General features: G+C 42.8%; 1 protein-coding gene across 1 annotated transcript in view; it reads right to left on the bottom strand.

Annotated features, from left to right (window-relative positions):
• Positions 1 to 1,410: 1,410 nt before the first annotated feature.
• The window catches only part of ITIH2 (inter-alpha-trypsin inhibitor heavy chain 2), a 29,727-nt gene continuing 8,081 nt past the window's right edge, over positions 1,411 to 23,056 (bottom strand). The window contains exons 4-21 of the mRNA XM_030448716.1: positions 22,676 to 22,848; positions 21,874 to 21,978; positions 21,364 to 21,526; positions 19,948 to 20,055; positions 18,371 to 18,499; positions 17,621 to 17,737; positions 16,398 to 16,566; positions 14,894 to 15,019; positions 13,741 to 13,922; positions 12,421 to 12,606; positions 11,292 to 11,431; positions 10,557 to 10,729; positions 7,244 to 7,378; positions 5,093 to 5,206; positions 3,837 to 4,035; positions 3,019 to 3,191; positions 2,208 to 2,319; positions 1,411 to 1,783 (exon numbers count right to left, since the gene is read on the bottom strand). Of these exons, the coding sequence (XP_030304576.1) occupies positions 1,636 to 1,783; positions 2,208 to 2,319; positions 3,019 to 3,191; positions 3,837 to 4,035; positions 5,093 to 5,206; positions 7,244 to 7,378; positions 10,557 to 10,729; positions 11,292 to 11,431; positions 12,421 to 12,606; positions 13,741 to 13,922; positions 14,894 to 15,019; positions 16,398 to 16,566; positions 17,621 to 17,737; positions 18,371 to 18,499; positions 19,948 to 20,055; positions 21,364 to 21,526; positions 21,874 to 21,978; positions 22,676 to 22,848 (2,652 nt within the window). The 3' untranslated portion in view covers positions 1,411 to 1,635. The remainder of the gene's footprint in view (positions 1,784 to 2,207; positions 2,320 to 3,018; positions 3,192 to 3,836; positions 4,036 to 5,092; positions 5,207 to 7,243; positions 7,379 to 10,556; positions 10,730 to 11,291; positions 11,432 to 12,420; positions 12,607 to 13,740; positions 13,923 to 14,893; positions 15,020 to 16,397; positions 16,567 to 17,620; positions 17,738 to 18,370; positions 18,500 to 19,947; positions 20,056 to 21,363; positions 21,527 to 21,873; positions 21,979 to 22,675; positions 22,849 to 23,056) is intronic.

Raw genomic sequence — 23,056 nt, 5'->3', positions numbered from 1 at the left:
TCAGGAGATCTCTGCTGTAAATTCAAGGCAGAGGCAAGCAGTAATGCAGTATTGGTAAAAAAGGAGCATTAGGAGGAAGGGGACTGGAGACAGAAGACATTTCAGTTTGTCTGAAAATTCAGGCTCTGTGCAGCCTGGGTGGTGTAAACAGCTCTGCCCTTTCTCAAAGAACGTGGTACTGAGTGAGAAGAGTGTAGGACAGGGGTGAGGATAAGTGAAGGAACTTCTGTATCACTGATAGTAATTACACTTCATATTCCAGAGCCTGAAAAATTAGACTGAATATAACAAACATGTTAAATTACAAACTGTGTGGGGACCAGAGAGTGATTATTCACTGCTTGTGTTCCCACACAAGGAAGGAAACAAACAGTGGAATTACTGATTTGGGGATTTAAAAACACACTCACTGGGTTTTTCCTCCCCATGCAGGGCCCAGTGAAACCAGGAACTCTGCTGGAGGATGGTGTGGAGGCCAATGCTTATTTAATAAATGAGTTTAAAGAAGCAATGAATGGTTTGTAGGGAAGTTGCTTACACTTCCAAGAGGTACTCTTAAAGAGACATCTTAACAATTTAGTCTTCTCACACCAGGGCTCACAAAACACTGTTGTACCTCTCACACTCTGGGTACATGAAAGATGATGAACCAGCCTCTGATTCATCAGTGTTGGAAAATAAAGCTCAGAATGGCAAATAAATAACTTGAGTCCCCCTCATAGATTAGAGCTGCTGAGAAGAAATTCTGCAGCACTTTTTCCTAAGGTTGCCTGAAAACAGATTTCAAGATCTGACTCTAGATACATACAGATGTGTATTTATTTCACTACTGATCTCATTCATTGTTGGATATACCTGAGGAGTAAAGCATCTTTTGGGAGCTAATCCCACTGAAAATGATGGGTTTTTTTTATAGTGATGGTGATTTCTATAGAGTCTGAATTTTTTCTGTTTTTCCTAGATTTATATCTGGGTGTGAACTCCACTCTGCTGTTGACATTTTTATAAAACATAGGCTGGAGGATATCTCAGCCTCATCTAAATAATTTTCCTTCAATGTGGCAGCATCAGGTATTTCAAGGACATTCCTCATCATGTGTTAACCCACCCTTAATAGGAGCCTGGACACCCCTTCTGATACCCATTTTGGAGACCATATTTCTTTTCTGTTAAATTTCCCTCACATCTAATGCATGTCCTCCTGGCAAGGCTTCAAAACCACTGATTTTTTGCCCAGCAGTGCATGAATTTTTATTTTCCCTCACTCAGGGAAAGCAAAAGTGTAAGTATAAACTCTGGCTATGTCTCTTATCCTCAGTCCAGGTCTCCTATGAAATGTATATTACAAAACAGTTGAAATTTTTAATGGAGTTTTCCATCCTTCAAATCAGACACGACAAGTGCAAGATACCTACTACAACCAAGGGTGTCATTTTATTAAAGATTTCATTTTTTTTACCAGAAAAGGGGGTTACATGGCTTTGAAACACTGATCATTTATAAAGCAACTGGTGGTGAAGTCACCTTGGGTCAGTCTGGTTTTGATGGGCTGACAGCAACTGGTCAGAAGAGTTGTTTGGGCATGAAGCAGCCCAGAAAATCTTTTTGTAAGAAAGTGGGTTAGTGTGAGAGCACTCAGGGTTTCTTCAGGAAACTGTAGAGGTGGGGGACAAGGTAATCTTTGTAGTGGCCATCTATGAAACCTTTCCCACTGTTGTGCACAAACCAGCACTGCACCTCAGTCCCATGCACTCGGTCTGTCCTGTAGTCCTTCTGCAAGCCCCTGGGAGGAAGAGGTCACCCAAAATGAAGGTCACAGCATGGACAAGAAGACATCAATAACCCCACCCATTCATGGCACTGCTCTGCCAAAGGGGTGAGATTTCTGTCTGCCACCAGGGGAGAGTGGAAACAACCCCAAATTACAGTTCTTTGACTTTGTGGGGCCTTTTTGTGGGGCCATCCTGTCCAAGGGTTGACAGATGCTTGGGCAGCTTTACAGTCAGAACTGTCCATGCACAAATGGGAAAGAACCCAACTTGCCCCAAGTGTTTTGCCCACAGCTAAACCCAGGTTATTAGCAGAGGCAAACAGTGATTTGGCCCTCCCAGGATCACTGGGAGTTAATAAACTTCCAGTCATTGACATGATTAAGAAGATAAGTAAGTCAGGTTTAGAAGGAGAGCAATACAGCTCCTTATTCTTACCCAGTGACAGTGAGTTTGTTGCCTTTCACTTCCATGGTGGCTTGTGGTTTCTCTGGAGCTTGCCCAGGTCTTTGCTGGTAGATAAACACTTCTGGTTCAGATGCAAACTGGCCTGATCAAAGAGAGGTTTAAAGCAGTTTGAGTGCCCTCACCTCTGAGGTTCTCCTGTAAGCTGCTGCCAGGCAGGAAAATCAAAGTGGCTGCAGCAGGCAAAGCCCCCCTGCATGGGTCACAGGGCTGTGGGGTGACCCAGACCAGGAGGGGGTTTGCTGTGCTGCTCAGCCAGGAAACTTCTGTCACTGAAGCAGAGTTGGAATTGGGAAGAGAAAAACCTCTGCAGCTCAACATTGGAGCCTTGGGTGGGCTGAGGGCTTGGAGGGTGGATTTTCCCTGTGAGCTGAGCCCTTGCTTTTGTTTTATACCATGGGGCTGTCTTTGAGGAGAGAGCTGAACTGCAAAGTTTTTTCATGGGAATGTCAGAAAGAAGTTTTGAGGGGTTTGTTTCAACCATTTTTTAATTTTCAACATGCAGCAAATCACTCAGGCTGGGAAAACCCCATCCATGTGTCAGCAGGGCTGGTCAGACCTGTTGTGCTCAGACCCTCCTCAGCTGGGACAGCCATAAACTCCTGGTCCCTGTTGTTCTAATGTTGTCCTTTGGGCTTCCAGGACACCACAGAAATCTCTCTCATTTTTCTGTTGAATAATTTTTACACCTTCCCCACCAGGACACCAACTGCTTCGTTCAAGGATCCATAAAAAACTCTTCCTAGTGCCTGGCTATTCCCACCCCCCAATCTGTAGCCCTTACCTATCAGCCCATGAGCTGCAGGAGACAACTGGTTTTCAGGAGGAATGTAGATACCCAAGAAGTCCACATTAACTGGGTGATTCTTCCACACACGGTGTAGCAAAACCATGAAGGACATCTCCTCACCCACAGAGATGGTAACATTGCTTTCTTTCTTCACAGATATGAGGAGTCTAGCAGAGATGAACCAAAGGAAGGGCTCAGTGCAGCTGCCCACATATAAGTCCTCAGGCCCCTTGAGATGCTCTCAGGCATCCAGAGCAACCTCATGGGGCTGGCAGAGGATCCATCAGAAACCCACAGCTTTGGGAGAGGGACAGGTCTGGCAGGACAGTGCCTAAGAGGGCAAATCTTGGAAGCCAAATCTTGCCCTACAGATTTAAGCTCTTGCTACAACAAATTGAGATTTTGGAAGTTTCTAAGCAGCTGTCTGTAGGGTATCTAGCATGGCTTTTAGCTGTTAATCTGCAGGTAAAGGTCTCCTAGATATTGTGACTCATGACTCCCATCCTGTCAGGAACCCTGAAGTTATCTCCAATAACATTAAGTGCTTGTGTTTCAGCAACTCATTATCATCTTGGCTACTGCAATCAGCAGCAGGGAGAGGAATTCAGCTCTTTCTACAGTGTCTGGTCAGCTGAATCACTCTCTTGGTCCTACTGTCCAATTTCATTAACTCTAACAAGAGGTCAGAGAGCAAAGATTCACATGTCTGTGTGTAGACACCCTGTGACCTGCATCCACCTGTACCTGGGTCAGCCCAATGCTGGGTTGCAGGTGGTTTCCACAGGGCAGACAAGATATGCTGAGTAACTTACTGCTTCCTAATAATGTGCCCTGTGTCAGACCAGGTCAGTGTGATGCTGGAAGATCCATCTTTCAGTGTTATAGTTTCTGTGGTAATCTCCACTTTCAGGCCTTTGTTTTTGAAGTAAAACCCAATTTTGCCGAAGTAGGTGTTGAGTTTTTTGTTCTGTGTCTTCTTGGCCCCAATCAGCTGCCCATTGACCACAACTCCTGTGAAGAACAGAGAAAGAGATGTTGCCTAAATCCTGAAGCACCACCTAGACACTTGGAGTTCTGATCTCAGCAGGCATCAGCAAAAAACAGACACCTCTCTCACCTCCATTTTTTCTCAACTTGCCATCCAAGAGAAGAAAATAATTTATTAAATCCCCTCCTCCACTTTTCACCCTTAAGCATATTAATCTGCTGGGAACTCATGTTGTCTTGCTGGTAGCATGAGCTAAGCCATTTGGTCCCTTGCTGGCTGTGGAAGGCATGGGGGCAGGTGAGCAGTGGGTAAAAATCCCACATTTCCAGCCCAATTTAACCTCCTCCAAAACGATCATCCCAGAAGCTAAAGAAATGCTAAAGCCCTCTGGGAAGAAGAGGCTGAATCCTCTGAATTCCTTTAGGAATATAGTTGCACATTTTTTTCTCCCATCAGGGATGCCTCCAGGTTTGTTGTGTTTTGGTTTTTTTTTCCTTTGTATCAATCTTCCACATTTGTCTTTAAAAGTACAAATGGGAGAGGGGAATCTTCACCTACCATGAGGATTTCCTCATCTATCTTTCCAAGTGTTGGGCCACCCTCACAGTGACAAGTTTTTCCTCACTTCTGCTCTGGATGTCCACCTGTTGCAACTTTTTTGTGTTGTCTCTTGTCCTTTAGCTCTGCATCTTGGAGATGTGTCAGGCTCCATCTTTACCTTTTGATTAGGTGGTTGTAGACAGCAACAATACCCACCATGGGTCTTCTTTTCTTCAGACTGACCAAACCCATCTCTCTCAGCCTCCCCCTTGTGTATCCTGTTCCCCAGCCCTGTAATTATCTTGGTGGCTACCACTGGATTTGATTCTCTTTGCCAATATCCTTCTAGTACTGGCAAGCCTCAAACTGGACACAATACTCCAGATGTGGAGGGAAATAGCCACTTCCCTCAACCTGCTGGCCACACTCCCCTGAACACACAGCCCCTCCTGCAGGCATTTCCCCTGCTCCTTCTTGAGCACCTTGTAGAACTGAGAGAAGAAAAGTGCTGTAAAGTAAAGCACTGTTTGATTCCCTTACCAGTACCAGGATCAGAAACCAAGTTCAGGATCTTTCCAGGCTCTGAGTTAATATTGAAGCAGATGTTCTTCTGGCTTTTGGGCAGGTGTATGATGAAATGGGGGTCATTGTCAACTGAAACATAGGAAAAAAAAAGCATGAGAAGTAGGCCAGAGGTAGAAGTAGCCCTAGCCCCAACCCCAGAGGTAAGGGACACAAAGAGACACTTTCATTGGAGGATTTTGAAGCACTTTTTGGGGCTCATCAGAGCAGGACAAGGGCCCGTTCTACCCGTGCTCAAGAAGTTCTTGGATGCTCCTCACAAAAGCCCCCTAGACACTTTCTCCTCATAAACTTCCCCTGTTTAAGGCAAGGACATTATTGCCATGAGCAGCACTGCCAAATGCAGTGAACAACTGGTTTAACTGGTCAGATGTACACTGGGGTGCCACAGGCTCAAGCTGGAGCTCTAGAAGTCAAGCTCTACTTCTTAATGATGAAAATCATCTTACAAGTGAGACCAAGGACCTGTCTGGACACCAGGCAGATGGGAACACATCTTTGAGGCCTTGATCCAGGAATAAGGCACAGAAAGCAAGAACTGAGTGACACCTCGTTCAAAACTAATATTCAGCCCCTCCATTCACAACTGTTTCCTGTTTCTTGGAGTGACACACTCCTGGGACATCATCCTCTCACACTAAGAAGCTCAGATATGTTACAAGTTCATGCTGGTGTTGGGTAAAAATACATCAGAAACAGAAACATAATTCAGGACTTGCTCTCACACTATGTTTAACATCCTGGGGGTATGAGACCCATCTGAAACTCTTATGTCCCTTAAAATTGGTCTCCCAAGAGATCAGCATCTGCACCAGTCACTGAAGGCAGCTCTGAAGTTCAAAGTACTGCCCAGCTCTTGCTGGTTTGGTGGTGGTTGGATGTCCCTGTCAACATTCAGAGACATAACCTGTACTCAGTGTTGCCTGTGGGAATAGCCAAGACAAATTCCATTAATTCCCTGGTATTCCTCAGCTTTTGAAAGTATTTAACTCTTCCTAGGCACTAGATAAATCCTAGATCCCTGACCAGGAATGTCTTCACAGGAACTGGTGGGGTAGGTACCCTCCAAGGGGGTGAAAGAGCATTTGAATTGGAATCTTTTTAATATATTGAGCCTCTTGAATAGAGCCCTTAATCATTTCTTTCCTTATTCTCCCCAATTGCTTGATCTTCCTCAACTTGACCCTGAGGCCTGTTTTTCCTGTCAATATTTCCAGGAGCAAACAGAATTTCCAATGCAAAATACCTGTATAAGATGGACAGGTAACTTTGCCTTGCTCACTGTCTTTTCCAAGCAGTTTCCTGACTATCCAAAGTCTTAGGTTAACCCCTGAGCTATGCTGAGGAGTTTGATAACTCTTTGTTTGAAAGCTACATAAATACTCACACCAGTTACACTGCTCTTATCAGTGTTGGTTCTCACAAATGGTTTGTTTAAGTAGCATCAGACTGTGGTAAGGGCCCAAGTATTACCAGGATCCATCAGTCAGCCTGGATTCAGAGATTTTAATCTGCCACAGAGAGCTCATCTGTCATTTACAGGGGCAGAAACTTCAGCTTTGCTGCTGCAGGGAAGCTGAGTGTAAGCTCAGTGAACAGCCCCAAGGAAACAGGCAGCAGAAGGTGGGGTTGCTGGGATCCTACTAGGATGTAAATTAGTCTCATGCTTGGACCTCCAAGCATATTTTTATGAGTTCATCTATTTAAAGTCAAAATGAGTCAGTAATTTATAAGGGAAAGCTTGATCCTTGGGTGTTAGATGGATTTGCAAATATTTGTCTGAGGTGGCTGTGATTTGGGATGCAGGGGCTGCATCAGGGAGCTTTCACACTGATGTCCTCTGGAACAGAAGTGAAGTAGCTTCATCAGCTACTCCCATCAAGTGGTGTATTCTCTTGTGGACTATCACCTAAACAAAGATATGGATTTTACAATTCAGACAAATCAGCAAGGACAATTAGGACAACTGATAGACTCCTCCTTCATTATTGGGTTTAGCATCTTGCATTAGAAACTTAAATTCCCAAGTGCCCAATAACTTTGGTCACTTTAATTTGTTGATTAAGTGCTGTCTGGTGTTTCTCTGCAGAGAAATATTCTGGCTTTTACCTCTGTTTATGCTCAGGGAGGACACAGGAGGACTCCTTTGCTCAGGCATGAAGCTGACTGGAACAGCTGTGACATTGGCCCAGGCTGGGATCCCTTTGTTGTTATTAGGTGCATTTGGAGTTAATCCAAGAGTACCTGTTAAATGACAGTCATAATTAGGGTTTCTTTAGTGCTGACCTATTTAATAGTGTAATTTTTAAAGTAATGCAGTAGTACTGTAATCAGTACAGACCCTGATGCTGTTATACCAATGTAAAACAAGCACAACACAATTTACAACAGACAGATTTGTGTAATGGAATTAGGCTGGATTTATTCTAGTGTCTCCACCAGCAGAATATGACTTGCCAGGGTAGTTTAGCTAGCCATGAGCTATTGGTGAAAAATGCAACCTGACTTTTTAACTCTTATTCATGTGAACAGACCCCATTTTAGCAAAGCTCCCAGTGCAAGAACTTATGTGTTTTGACAAATAAAAAGCTAAATTTAAAAAATATAGCACGTGGTAAAAGTTTTGCTAAATTGGATCCTGAGTTCGAGGTGTCTGAGGAAGGGTAGAACTCTTTCTGCTTGCCCTGGTGATGTAATTTATTAATTTAAATAAGTAAAATTCTAGGGAAAAACCACATTCTAAGGGAAAATCGCACAAAAGAAAACAAAAAGAGACATGCAGAATAAAAATAGGGCTCCCTTAACAGCGAAACAGTAAAAATTAGAGAGAAACACATCCCAAGTAGTCAACAGCCCAGCCTTGAGACAGGTCTGCAAGACACCTGTGAGAGATGAAAGGGATGGGAAGGAGCACTGCCCACAGCTCCCCACAACTTATCTTGGTTACAGCCTTGAGCACTGGGTAGAAAAACATTGAGTAATTGGATTCAGTGTATTAACATTAAATTAATGTATTAATAAACATACTAAAGGACACACCCATAGGCCAGGGGGATCACTAATGGCAAAGGGCCCCTTACTCTTTGAGAACATGCAGTGAAATTTTTGAGCACTGCCACTTTAAATGGAAAGGGGAATTGGTTACCCAGTCATGGGTGTGAATGGTAGGATAATGTCAGAGATAAAACTCTTTCTCACCATTTTGGGTATAAAAGTAGCATTTGCAATTTGGGAAACTGAGCTTGCTCTGTGGAATCCCATCCTGCTCCCCTTTCTGTGCAGAAATGGATATTAAAGCAAATATCTCAACTCTGTGTATGGCTTTTTGCACACCAGGCAATGGACCCCACTTTCAGAACAAAACTGGAATGACCCATATGAATAAAGGTGGCAAATAAGTGCAAGCATTTAATATCTCATTCCCCTTCCACTAGAGAGTGTCTCTGTCTTTTTCCATGACAGAGGCAGGAGAAAGTAACATGTGCTCTTACTCTCCCACTTAGTTCATAAAAAATATGATCCTGAGTGAGCCATGGAACTTGGTTTGGTTTGATATGTTGAGCTGAAAACCACAAGAGCTGAAGCAGGGCACGTGCTCCCATCCACTGGCCCTGCTCTGAGGAGGAGGAAGAGGAAAGAGGAGCTTGGGGACAACAGCAGGACAGAAGATTTCACAGCTTGATCTTCTAAGTCTCTCAGTATCTTTTTTCTTGAACCCCTAATTCAGACCACAGGCTCTTTTTACTCAGTCAGTGTCTGTATTAGCAGAGTTATATGTGAAGTCAGTGCAGATAACATGGAAACTAAAAGCTGGATAGAGAGTTCTGAGTTCCCAGGTCATGTTGGCTTCACAATTTTTGCAACAACCCATGTGTCTCATGGTGCTAAGCACAGACTTACTTCAATGTGATTTACAAGTCCTCTGCTGAGGTTCAAGAGTCATTTCCCACTGTCCATGAAACTCACCAATGCCAGGGCACTGATTTCAGTGCTGTTAAGGTTTGGCTGTTCCATCAAACTCAGAGACACAAGAATCTATATTAAAGTTACTTCCATCATCTGCATCACCTAAATCAAGTTAATTATGATCAGAATTTGCCAAATATAATGAATTATATGAATGTAATATGTGCTATTTCTGTGCTGAACTGTTTGGTGGTCATGAGTTCATGAAATCACAGAACTGCAGAATCACAGAATGTCTCAAATTGGACAAGACCCATAAGCATGAGCAAGTCCAACTCTCTGCTCCTTGCAGGGCAACTTCAAACTAAACTGTGTGGCTGAGCCTTGTCCAGATGCTCCTTGAACTTGAGTTGTAGTACACAGCACAATGAGCAACTATTTCATTTCTCTCTGTGTCCCAGCTGCAGACTTTAGAAGAATTATAAATGAACCCAAAAGGACCAAATGGCAGACATAGCTCCCCCCATTTCATTGCATCTCACTGGCAGTGTTTTCCTGACAGCAACAGTTGTTTCAAGCCTCTGACTGGTGAGGGCTCAAAGTAGCTGTTGTTTAGTTTCAGTGTATGCTTATTAATACATTAATTTAATGTTAATACACTGAATCCAATTACTCAATGTTTTTCTACCCAGTGCTCAAGGCTGTAACCAAGATAAGTTGTGGGGAGCTGTGGGCAGTGCAGGGATTACTTGGGGTCTTCTGGACACCCTTGGATGTCACTAAGTGTTGCTTTGAAACTGAATTCTCTCTCTCACAGGCTTGGAAGGAACCTTGAAGATCACCCAGTTCCAATGCCCCAGCATGGGCAGGGACACCTCCCACCAGTCCAGGTTGCTCCAAACCCCATCCAACCTGGCCTTGAACACTTCCAGGGAGGGGGCAGCCACAGTTTCTCTGGGCAACCTCTTCCAGACTCAAATGTGTAATGTCAGAACAAGCCAGTCCCACCTCGTTTGGCTGGACAGAAGGTTGCTGTAACGAGGACCTTGGAAATATATTGAAATAATGGATTTAAATCTGGAAGTTTAATGAATGAGAGGATCTGTTTTTAGGACAACTCAGATTCCATGTGAACTCATGGATGATTGATAACAATCTTAGGAAGCTTCCAAGGCCTAAAAGTGGTGATAAAATATGGTTTTGTCAGTTTTACAGCTTCAGTGCAGGGGACTACACAGATCCATCCCAGTAAAACATTCAATCTGTGACATTATAGCCTTACTGGGAACCTTGTCATTGCAAAGCTGGCACATTCAGTTGTCACTGAAGCCAGTGGCTCCAAAGAACACTTGCATGAGAAGATGCTCTCAAGTTGGTTGAAGATTTGGTCAGTTTTTACTGAAAATACAGGCTATCCTTTAGTCACAAATACTTGGAGTGAAGATTTATCACAGCTGTTCTTCCAGCACAAGCAGAACAAAGCCAAAATGAGTAATGGAGAGACTGGGACACTGACCTGGGCAGCAGCCCCTTCTGGGGTCTTTGGGCTGGTCTGCCAGCATTATCTCATCCTTTTCAGCATTCTCTATCAGCATGGCTGTGAAGGGGGTAACAATATGGTGGTCAAGAGACATCTGTAGGATGGATTTTGTGATGTTCCTCTTCAAAGCTGCAGTAGGGGCTGTGTTTCTGGATGGAAAATGAAACAGAAGGCACAGTTAAGCATCTCTGCAGGGCAGGTGCCATGATAATTCCTCCACATGGTGGTCACAGAGGCAAACTGTCTTTCAGGAAGGAAAGGCTGAGGGTTTGTGTGAATACACTCTTCATAGGAAGACTATTTTTTGCTTCCATGGGCTTATGTTTGGACTCAAAGAAACCAAATCAATCTCCTGGTCTCAGCAGAAAGGAGACTTCTTTCTGCTTCAGGGGGGATTCATCCTGAACACCTCCATAACTTCTACTCAAGTCTCATGAAGCAAATCTCCCACTCATTTAATCTACTCAGCCCCAAAGTCAGGTCTGTTTGACCTTTACTCTTCTAAGTAACTGCTCCCAAACCCTACCCCCTGATATGTGAGAGTGCTAAAAAGAGAGGGAGTGTGACTGAAGACAACATCTCCCTTCATTTTGTTTTGTTCACCTTACCCATTTCAAACCCTGGGAGCAGCCTCAAAGCTCTGGTCTCAAAGAGAACAAGATTTCTCTCTGGTTTCTTTTCCCTCCCATCCCAGACCACATCTCTCCTCACCTCTCTGCCATCATCTGGTTGACAGTCAGATAGGCCCAGAGCTTCTTAGTGAAGTCAGGATCTGCATATTTGTCTTTCTTCATGAAGCCATCCAGTTCTTCAACATCTCTCAAGGTTTCCATGACCAGCTCTGCATTTGCCTATGCAGTCAATGAAAGATAAATATACTGGAGGGAGATCCAGGAGAATGGGGCACCCAAAGGTTCCCTTCTTAGTATGGCTGGCATGAAGCCCATGGTCACTTCCAGATCAAAAAGTCCCAGCCCTTTGACCTGACTGCCATTGGGAGAGGAGATACAGCCAAAGGCTCTTCTGTTAAAGATCTTTTTTGAGACTGAATTAAAATAGAAAAAGGACCTGTAGCCAAAGAGGGTTCTACCACATGCAGAAGAAGCTGAAAGAGCTCTGCTATCCTCCCCTCAGACTTTTTCACATCCAATTCCTATTGAGGGATACAGATCCTTGGACTGCACTGTGTTTTGGCAGGAAAGAATATTGAAAATATTTGATTTTTTCCAACAAATAACACTTGGCAACTCCCAAGCCCTTTAATATTTCAGTTCCTTCTCAGAAAGAAGGATTTGAATGTAAAATTCCCATCCCACTACAACTGGAAAAGCATCCCTGAAAACATAGGGCAATCCTCATCACACTTGCCACACTTGCTAGGACTGGATACACTGCAGACCCAGCTTGAACTCCCCAACAGTGGGAGGTTCAGACATGAAAGGATTGGGGTATCTCCCCTGGACCTTTCCAAAACAGGAAGGAGGACTCCATAGTCTTAGTCTGCTTTGCAATCAAATTTTGTTTGGTATTTCTATTTGAAGAAATATTTGGTATTTCTATAAAAAATATTTCTATTTTTCTAGAAAAATTTGGTATTTCTATTTGGTATTTCTATCCTCTGGCAGGATGAAGGTAGTGACTATCCAGGACTGTACTTGAAGCAACTGTGGAATGTTGTTACACATCCCACTCCCACCTCTGGGTTTCTTCATGCTCCCACCCAGGTCCCAAGCTGACAAAACATTCTGCTGGCAATAACCTCCAGCAAGGAGGGAGTGCACACAGTAAATAAACTATCCCAAAGCCCAGGAACAGGTTTCCTGGGAACACCTTCACTCACTGCTGTGGCTGTGACGATGCTTTCCAAGTGCTGCAGGTTTTCTGTGTCAACCTTCCCAGCCACAACTATCTCTGAGCCACCAAAGTAGTTGTGGAAGCTGCTCTGGGTGACATCTGACACTGATTCCTGGGGGTAGTTGAACTGAATCTTCTTCAAGAGTGGGGTGGAGACCTGATTGTAGAAATTCTGGGAGGAAAGAAGACAGATAAGTGAGCCTGCTGGACCTGAAGCAACCCTCCCACGTGTGCCACTCTTCCTGAAAAGACAGAAAATGCCAAAACCTGGAGGCCTAATGGGCAAGTGGGACTTTTATTGTCCCAGAGAATGCAGATGTCTTTCTATTTAGACCTTAGTATACACTTGTTAAGGGGTCCAGCAAGAAGATCTGCTCCAAGTCTTGTAGAAGTCAGATGATGGTCAGAAGCCCATGGGCTGTCTTCTTCCTAGACCTAAAAGTTTTGAGCACAGGGCTAAATGGGCCTGAATCTGCTATCAGGTTGCTCAGGTCCTAGCTACTCTGTAAGACACACAGCTGCTTCCCACCTAGTTCTTGCCAAAAACTAGACCTGTATCTCACTTGTATTTGCTTCTGTGCTTTTGGGACCCTGTTCTCCCTGGCTGAGGGGAACTGGGGCATGTGCACAGCTGGGCTGAGCATATGGGACCACAAGAGGTACCCATGCAGTGCTGTGGGTGGAGGATGTCTCATACTAAGGGGCTGCACTCCAGAGATTCTCTGTCTGGCAGAACACCATGCAGTGTGTCCTAGCACACCTCTATGTGTCCTACCACACCTGTGTTGGGAAAGGAGAAGCATGAGAAGCCTGAATAGGTGATGAAACCAGTGAACAGAAACAGAATGAGGATGCAAGATTTTGTGTATCAGCAATTCCTGCTCACAGATTTGGAGCCTCCTAGAGATGAATTTTTCTGACACTGGCAAGTTTTGGATTAGCATTTAGCATTTCTATCTTGGCCTTTTGTTAGTGCTGAAGTGGTCTGAGGTAAAATCCTGTCTTTATTTTTGATTAGGAAGATCTTTTTTTATGGGTAGGGCTGTTTTAGAGAATATAAATCCTACACAGAGCACTAAGCTATATATTATAGATCCTACAAAACCTGTAACTAGGAGCACTTAAGATCCTATGCATGCACAGTTCATGACTGCCATCTTGAAGGACTCTCCAGAAAAAACAATCCTTTTTGTGACTTCCCCTACGAACCTACAACAACTCTGCTCTTGCTGATGGAATTACCCAGCTCCACAGCTGTGAAAAGAAATAGACCTTCAGTTTTAGAGGCAATGGGGCAGAAACCCACCTTCATTTGGGCAGAAGTCTCCTGATTTCCAAACACCCTCTGGGCCATGCCCCGGTTGTCTGTTGCGATTCTCTGCAGGAAATCGTAATCAACATCAAACCCAATCCCAAGGCAGAAGAGAGAGAATTCATCCTTCATGCTCTGCTTCACATTCTTCTGGATTGTTGTCAGCTTCAGCTCACCTTGGAGACACACAAAGGGTGACATCCATCTGAGCAACAGAGGAAGCCTCCATGAAGGTAAGTGAATCCACACTCTTCCAGTGCCTCTGGATTTCTCGTAATACGAGGGAAATCCAGGCAGCCACCTCAGATGCCAAAACTCCATTTTGCCTACAGTGCCTACAAGGACTTGGATGGAGATTAAGGAATTGTTTCCACTAAAGATGATTCTTTTGAATGTTTTTTATGGTATCTGATGCATATGTAGATGTGGCACTGCAGGAGATGAACTAGTGGGCATGGTGTTGGTTTTTTTTTCTGGGTTGATGGTTGGACTTGGTGTTTTAGAGGTCTTTTCCAACCATTACAGTTCTGTGACATTCTTTTCATACCCTTACTAACTTCCTGGGAAATTTGTAACTGCAACACACCTATCCTTCTCCTGGAGTTACTGCTTCAAGCTCTCTGCAGACTAAGACATCCCCATACAGGTTTGCTTCTTGTACTTAAGATGTTGTCCCAAAATTGGGACTAAGTTTTTTTGAGACATTTTTAATGGCAGCCTCTTCTGGGCTGGAACCCTGCAGTAAGTGATTGCTTTTGACCTGTACTAAATCCAATCCAAATGAATTTGCTTTTTACTTTATTTTCCTGATTTTGTTGTTGGACTTAGGACTGCACAGATTCGTGTGGGCTAAGGTCATACAAAGAGGAAATTTTTTTCTAAGGTTACTGTGATTACTGCTCCTCCAGGACTTGTTCATCTCTATAATTACAAGAAGTTCATAACCTGCATAACATAATCTATTCTTTTTTTTTTGAAAGCTTCTGTGCAAAGCTCCATGGCACCTATAGCACTTGGCAAAAGAGCAGCAGAGGCATTGAAAGAAAGGGAAACAGAATTTTTGTAACTTATTGCCAAAGTGCCTATGTGTTGCATGCTTTTCTCAGGCTAGTCCCACTGGCCTTCTCACCCAAAGTAGGAGCCTTACCTACTGTAGGGTCTCCATCAGACACCAATACAATCATGGAGACTGAGTTAGGGTCCAACATGCCTAAGTTTTGGGCTTCATTAAGTATGAATGTGGCTCTGAGAAGAGCTTCATTGATATTTGTTCCTGTCAAAGACACAATGAAAAAAACAACTTTGATTATTGTCAAGCCTCTTGTCAAATCCAGATCAGTCATGAGATTCTAGTGGAATTAATCAGCAAGGACAAGACCTGAGACCAAGGCAGCAGACTCCCTCCTCTGGGATGCTTATGGTACATCTGCTTGCTCTCTGGTTCCCTTTTTCATCCCAGGCTGTCATCTTCATGTTGCCCCTCCATCCCCCTTCACTAATTCCAGTGGGATCATTTGTGCCATTGGGAACTATTGCTGTGGGGAGAAGCGAGTTTGCAGGCAGCTGATCCAATGAGAACATGAAGAGATTTTCTGTTCTGCCATAAGCTTCTTCCTTTGGACATCTTGGTTGGAAAAGGTGCATGTTTACTGAGATTATCTAAAGGTTTGGCTTGTGGCAGAGGGACAGAGTATGAACTTGCTATGAGAGGAAGGCTGAGCACTCAGCAAACAGGTACTTTCTTTGTAAAGAAGGAAAAAAAAATAGTGGCTCCCAGAGAGAGGGTAGTACAATGCTGCATTGCAAACTGGCTTTGATGGACAGGAGCAGGTCTCTTAGCTTATCTGTCAGTTCTTTTGGGGTAATTAAGTCCTGAGGCACTCATATTTCCAACATGGGTTCTTATTCCCAGTACCTGCTCTGAGGTAAGTCTAGAACTTCATGTTGATCCTACCTTACATGATGCCAGGGAAAGTTTCTGGGAATGCAGATGTCACAGCACCAGAAGGTTCTGATGTTGGGAAGGGCATCTACATACTGTTGGCATACAAATAACTGAACAACTAAATCAGCACTGCACTTCAGAGAGCATTAAGTTAAAAAATATAATGAGCCCTTTCTGTACAAGTAGTTCCAGCCCTAAAAATGAAGTAATCAGAGTGCTGTAAGGCTGAAAAACTGTTCTTGTTTATCAGGCAGGGAATGAAGGCACAAAAATGATGAACAATTCACCTAAGGTGGCATTTAGTAGTAGATCATAGTGTAGTCCACAATTCACAGCCAGTGGAGACCATAGAGTTGGGCTGCTTATCATCTGCTTTACAAAAGCATCAGACAGCCTTGATCTTTCAAGTATATTTGGGATCAGTGAGGTTGGAGTTAGGATTTATAGATTAAAGGCAGATGTTTTATGGGCTATGTTCTCTGTTACAGCTTGAGTAGCTCAGTAGAATGAAATGTCATCCTGTCTCCTGACACAAAAAACTGGAATCCTTGCTCTCCTTTAGCCCCAGGACATGCTTTTCCCATTTTGGGAATTAGACGATTATTATTTCTTTTTTAGAAATACTCTGCCGATCTGGAAGTTGTCTGAGGTCTCCATTCCTCTGACATCTAACTTCCATGAGCACCTTGCAATCAAAACCTCATACCCCCATTGGGATGGATTGCCTGGATGTACTTCTTAGCATCTTCAACCTGGGCTGGGGTGGCTGAGACCAGATTATCCCTCCAGCATCGAACATTGTGGTTGAAGTCAATAAGGGAGAACTGATCAGCAGCACGAAGCTCACTCAGTATTGCCTTCATGGCCTCGATGGTCTGAGAAGAAGAAATTTAAGAGAAGTAGAGTTTATCCTTCCTGTTGCAGAAAGCATCTTCTTCACTAGTGACTACAAGCAAACCAGAAACAGACTACAAGCCACTGGTGAATAAGAACGCGAAAAGCGGAATCCAAAGTAGTATCTGCTATCCAAATCTCTCCCTCTTTGCACAAAGTTGAACTTTTCTTCAAAGAAATACAGAAAAAAAATACAACTGGGGAGGCAAAAGAATGTGAGTCAACCTCTCCTTGCTTAACTCCTGCTAACACAGAGTGAGGTGAGAAAGAAGAAGTTTGTGAGTCATAGGAGTTCAGAAGAGAGGAGCTGCTCGTATCAGCTCTGTCTCTGGTGTTGTCATTTCAGGCTGGGTAACCTCTGAAGATGAGTGATTGAAACAACTGAAAATTAGCATGTATCCCAGTTTTCAGCACTGATTTTCAGAGGGAAGCCATCTGCTAAGCCTTTGTATTGAGCAAAGCAAATTCAAACATACCTAGATCATCCCTGACTGATGTTTATTTATCCAGTTCTTAAAAACTCTCAGTGATACATCACACATAAATCCCTGATCTCCCCTCTCATCCCTACAGAGTTTTTCCTTATATCTAATACGATTCTCTCCTGCTGTAAATCCATCTGATCCTATCTTATTCTACCCTGGAAAAACCTTTGGAAAACAGGGATGTAGTATCCCCACTGAGATTTTCCCAGAATTCATTACATAAGATTAGAGAAAAAGGGGGTCAGAGCCTTTGCAAAATGTTTTGTGATCTGTCAAATAAAATTTTAGTTTAGAGCCAATATCTGTATTCTGATAGCCTCTTCTGATAACCTCTTCCTTACAACATGGAAGGAGAAGAACAGATAAAGAATAATGTCATGAAGTCTTTGATTCACCCAATATTCTCCAAATTCTAAGAGATATTTGACAGACTAAAGTATAAAGAACTGAGCTGGCAATTTTGAATGCCAGTCTGCTACAGAATTGTGTGGTAAGACACATGGGAAAAGTTATCAGGAGGTCCATTTTGCAATAGAGGTCAAACACTTACTTGCTTCATTTTAAGTCCCCACATCGAGCCACTGACATCTATAACAAACAAAATGTTTTTGGGCAAAGGGTCAAGATTTTCCGGAGCAAAGAAGTGAATAAAATAGCCATTAAAGATCTGAAAAATAAAATTAAAATATTCACAGTGAACTGAGATGTAGTAAAGGTGTCAGAAAACTCAGGATAACAACAGAGCAGGAAACTTTGTTCTTTTTCATGGGCCAGTTCTCACTTCCAGCTCTGCACAACTCTGCAGTTGTAGCCTTACACCAATTATATTCCCTAGTCTTTACTTTTTATCAAGGGAAGCACAGGGTGGTTCTCAAACAGCTGCCATGCAATAGCATAGGGAGAAATGAAAAACATTTTGAAAAAGACTGTTCTGTCTGTAATAATCCAACACTGCTTCATGTTAACATAAAAATAATGATGTTCTGCTTGTCTCCTTGTATATATATTGGTACAACTTCTAATGAATCTGTCCTCTGATTCAACATTAAATTACCAGAGTGCTGCTAGGTATAAAAGACAGGAATCTGCTCCTGTAGCAGATATATGTAGACCAAGTCTTAGTCATAAATTAAGTAAATCCATTCTGCCCACTTAAAATCTCTCTGTGCTTTCAATTGGATGCAGAGCTCATTCTCATGCTTGTTCTCTGGACTGATGAAGTTTATTTAGCACAGTTTGCTTAATGGCAGCAATTCTTCTATTCACAAATCTCTTGTTCCAGTTAAACAGCAACACTTACTTCCAGTTCTCCACCTGTAGTTTCTCTGTTGACATCATATTGCACCACAAAATTTCCATCTACTGCTGTGGATGAGCACGTGGGGCATTTTCTTTGCTGAGCCATGGTTGGCTTGAAAGAAACATGAGCCTTGGAATAAGAAGTGATCATCAGTCACTCAGATGTGTGAAGAGTGGATCATTGAAATAAAAAGAGTTTGACTATTTATGAAGCATTTTATTTCATTGAACACTTTTCTTCTTACTTTATTTGAACACTTAGATTAAGCAGAAATTGGACTTTGTCACTTCTGCAGAAAAACAACACTAAGGTTTGCCTGGATATGTTAATTCAGTAGTAGCAACTCTGACACAAGCCTGGTGAGCTGTATCTACAGCACCAAGTACTTCAGTCAGAGCTGTGCAATCCATTTCTAGTAACCAGTATGTTGGCTCATTTAACATTTGCCTAGCTGAATGTATCCATAATTGTATCATTTTTAAAAATATCTTTTTAATTGGTATTTTACTGCACTTGCAGTCTCTCAGAGTACTATAAATCACTTTCATTTTCACTACATGATTGGTTATGCAGACTTTATGGTATTATTTCTCTGCTTTGACTGGATAACCTGAAATTTCCTGAGAGGAGAAGACATAATATATTTAGCCAGCAACAAGATTCCCTGTACATTCACGGAGTCCAGTGTTTGCACAGGACCTTCCTTTTAATGTAAGGTCTTTGGAACACATAAAAATTGTCTCTGTGTTAATGTTATGAATAAGACTATTTGAGACTATCTCAATATTGGCAATATTTTGCTACATTACTAAGAATACTGCCACTAGAGTGAAAGTTAGTAATAGCAATAAACAACACCTCCAGGTAATCGACATGAGCAGAATATTAACAGCTGTATGGGACTTTGAATTAATGTTCCCTTATTTGCCTTCAAATTCATTATTAAACTTGGTCAGAGGTTATCTGTCTACATTACCTCTGCTATAATTTGCTAGAACAGGACTACAGGTGAGACATAAAGCTGGGTGTGGGTATTGAGAAATAATACTGCCTGTTATGTTATAATAGAATAGGCAGATTTCTGGAGCCTGATTCACATACTCTGTGTTAGGTGTCTGTGTTCTGAGTAAGAAGATTTATACCCTCCCAGAGTCACTGCTTGAAGTTTCTTGAGGAAAACATCTTTACTGTTGGAGGGATTACATATACACAAGAGCAATGCTGGGGTAAGAATGTTAAGGAAAAGAACAGGACTTTAAAATAAGTCCCCGTGCAGAAGGTCTCAGCTGAAACTGAATTGTGGGGTTATTCCAGAATGATTTTTCCATTTGATATTCATCTCCTAGCCTTTTCACATCCAGCAGTCTCAGTGCATTGCTCTTTCAGAACTGCAAATTAAAAGCTTTGGGAAAAGCTGGACAGATTACACACAGTTTCTATATTGCTGTCACAGTAGTACCAGAGCATCTTGTACCTCCTTTTAAGTATCTGTAATGAAGACACTATGTTTTTTGCCATATTTTTGCATGCTTCCAACACTGAGGAAAAAAATGCTATTTTCAGTCTGTGATTGTTACCTTTTTCTCTCCCTTGGAGATGGTGGTGATTCCATCAAAATGATCTCCAAGTGAATTGGGAACGTGCACGTAACGAATTCCCTGTGGCTCGATGATGCGGACATCCACCTGCAGGCAGGAAGGGAGGAGACTTAGTGTGGAGCAGTGCATGGCTTGCAGGATCCTATGAACTCTTCATGGGAAAACTGCAGCTGAGGAGAGGGATTGTCCTTGAGAATGCTCCAGTAGGGCTATTCCTCATTTGTAGTGGGGATCCATGCAATGCTGGAAATAAAATACAGTGGAACGGCACAAACCAAATGGGTCCAAAGAATGGAAAGAATTTGGTAGAAATGTTCTCTCCCCACCCTGGGGCAAGTGATGGGATAGGAGGCAAGGGTAGTATCATTGTTTATGTTGAAAGCTCAGAAGAAGCATGAAATGAATCTGTCTAAGTGTTGCTTTGGGTTTGGAGGCCAGGAAGATGATGAGTTCTCACACTTGGGGATGAGTTCGCTTCCACTCTACTCATGCTATTGGAAAGACAAAGAGTATTTTCCCTTCTGGTTGGATGACCAAGGTGATTTTGAAAATAAATGTTTTATCCTGTCAGCCTGAGATAAGGGCTTTTTCTGGTTGTTTTTCTGAGTAGTTAAGAAGACTACTTGAAGACAGCACATGGTATCATTTTCAGCAAATTTAACTCAGGCCTTTGGACAACCTGAAGCAGATCACAGCCTGCACCAAGGAAATGTGAGCAGCAAACTTTGAAACTGAGCTTGTGCTGAAGCTATGGCTAGATGGAAATGCCCAGCTAGCCCTGTGCCCTGTTCATGGATGACAGAGGACTTTGGGTGTGTGCAAGAAAGAGAATAAGACAAATCATCTTCTCACAGCCAGTTGTGGATGTGCTGTAATTCAGAGAACATCAGCTCTCATGGGACACCTTCAGTGATTATTGTGAAAAGCAGAGTTCTAAATAAGTGACAGGTATTCTTTGTTTTTCTTCCATCAAGACACATTTAGAATCATAGAATCATAGAATTGGCTGGGTTGGAAGAGACCTCAGAGATCAAGTCCAACCCTTGATACACTACTACTGCAGTTACCAGACCATGGCACTGAGTGCCACATCCAGTCTTGTCCAGTCTCTCATCCTTAGATAAGGGTAAAGCTTGTTTGCCCAACTAGATCTGACATGAGCCAGTCACAAGTCAGGAGATGCCCAACTGTATTAATATGGGAGGAGGCAGGACAGGCTCCTCACTCATAGCTCTTGGTTTTAGGTGTCTCATGCTGGTTTACACAGTGACTTTGAGACTATTTGTAGCAAGCTGTAGATGAAGTGTCCTGCTGTGGGGTTCATGGAGCTTTTGCTACTCTCTCCATGAGTATTCACCTGTGGGATGCTGCCTACACAAACCAGCTCTACTTTACCTCCATGTGCTTTGCCAAGCGTCCTGGCTTCACAGAGATGACATGTTCATAGGAGCTCAGTTTCCTTCGAATCATTTCCTGGTAGTGAAGTTCAAATTGGATCCTCATCCCTGGGGGCACATTCACTTCAGTTTTGAAGTTTTCCATATCCAAGGCGTTGCTCCTGAAAAGTCAGCTGTGGGGTTATTTTGAGAAAACAGAAGGAGAAAGACAGCTTCTTTGCATTTCAGTTTAGAGGGTTTGGGGGTTTTTTTGTTTTTTTTTTTCTGAGTCTGATTCTAACTTTGGTCTGTCCCAGGGAACTGCAGCTGTCTCTTAGCACAATGTATTTTATCAAGCTGAAAGTAGGAACGATAATTAAATATCTGAGTTGCTGTATGTAAGCAAAACCTGCTCCTCCTACTCATTTTCATTTCTAGAGCTCTCCATCATCTAGCTTTTCCTGGGATAGGTCACTTGTTCTCCTGTGAATAAGTTCAGTGCAGTAACTGTCTGCCAAAATCTTCATACCTCACTATTCCAGCAGCTTTGCCTTTGGCTTTTGCTTGAGAGTACATTTTTCTGGCTTCAGCCTTTTCCCGAATACTGCTGGTAAATGTGATACCATTGATATCCCTAGGAGAGAGAAGCACAGTCAGTTTGCAAAAGAAACAACTTCACAATCAATGACTGTTTCTTCACTTTTAGAAAAACATCAGCGAAATCTAATCTGGTGGGAAATAAAATAATCAGGTTCTTGTTTAACTCCAAAGTAATGAAGTCTGGTTTCTACTAGATCTGTATCTTTTTCCCAACCTGCTTTTTTATTTCAAGTAGCCAGCACTCTTGTACTCTGAGGAGGAACTTCTCCTCCCCACCTCCTTCATATATTCCCATCCATTGGGGAGGACATGCCCATTCCATGTCATGATTGTTTTGGAAGATGGATCAGGATGTGTCTACTGACCAGCAAGCTGTCTGGTGCTTCTCTGAATGGGCACTAAACCAGGCTAATTTCTCTCTGTTCAGTGAGGGCTCTAATTTGGTCTCTCTTGCTGCTTTGACCTGGACTGGCAAGAGCTTTGAATGTTTGACATTTCTGTCCTTTAGCCAAATTTTGTTGATTTCTACCAATGGCCCAATAATCACTGGAGAAGAAGAAGAGATGAACAGACAAATGGTGTGGTGACATGAGCCTTTTTTCCTATGAGAAAGCCAGCTAATATTACACTGGTGCTGGAGAATACTTAGAGGTATCTTGCTTTTACAGAAACTTCCCTCCCACCACATTGAACCTGTCAGAGCACAGGACTGATATCTGTCCACTACTTACATAGTAAAATTGTCAATAAAAGCTCCTTTGGGGACTTGTACATCAAACACTATGTGCTGGGGCCTTTTTGCATTATTCACCATTTTGGCTTGGATCATTGTGTTGGCCAACCTTGATGTTATAGTGGATTGAACTTTGTAGCTGTAAAGACCTATCTTGTCATCGTCTTCCACCTGTAATTGACAAAATTACTCTATAAATTTGGGACACAGGCTAGAAAATGTGCCCTAGAGGGCAATACCTTTTATAGTCCCTTTTATAGTCTCAATGCCTTTTTTTTTCCCAGCTGCTGTTTATTACAATATGACAGCCAGAGGGGACGTGAACTCAAGTTCAAGACACCTCCATATTTTACGTGGAAATTGTGTCAGGATACTCATG

Source organism: Calypte anna, chromosome 1, assembly GCF_003957555.1.
Source record: "Calypte anna isolate BGI_N300 chromosome 1, bCalAnn1_v1.p, whole genome shotgun sequence".
NCBI classification, from domain to species: Eukaryota; Metazoa; Chordata; class Aves; order Apodiformes; family Trochilidae; genus Calypte; species Calypte anna.
This window is presented reverse-complemented; position numbering and strand designations above follow the sequence as displayed.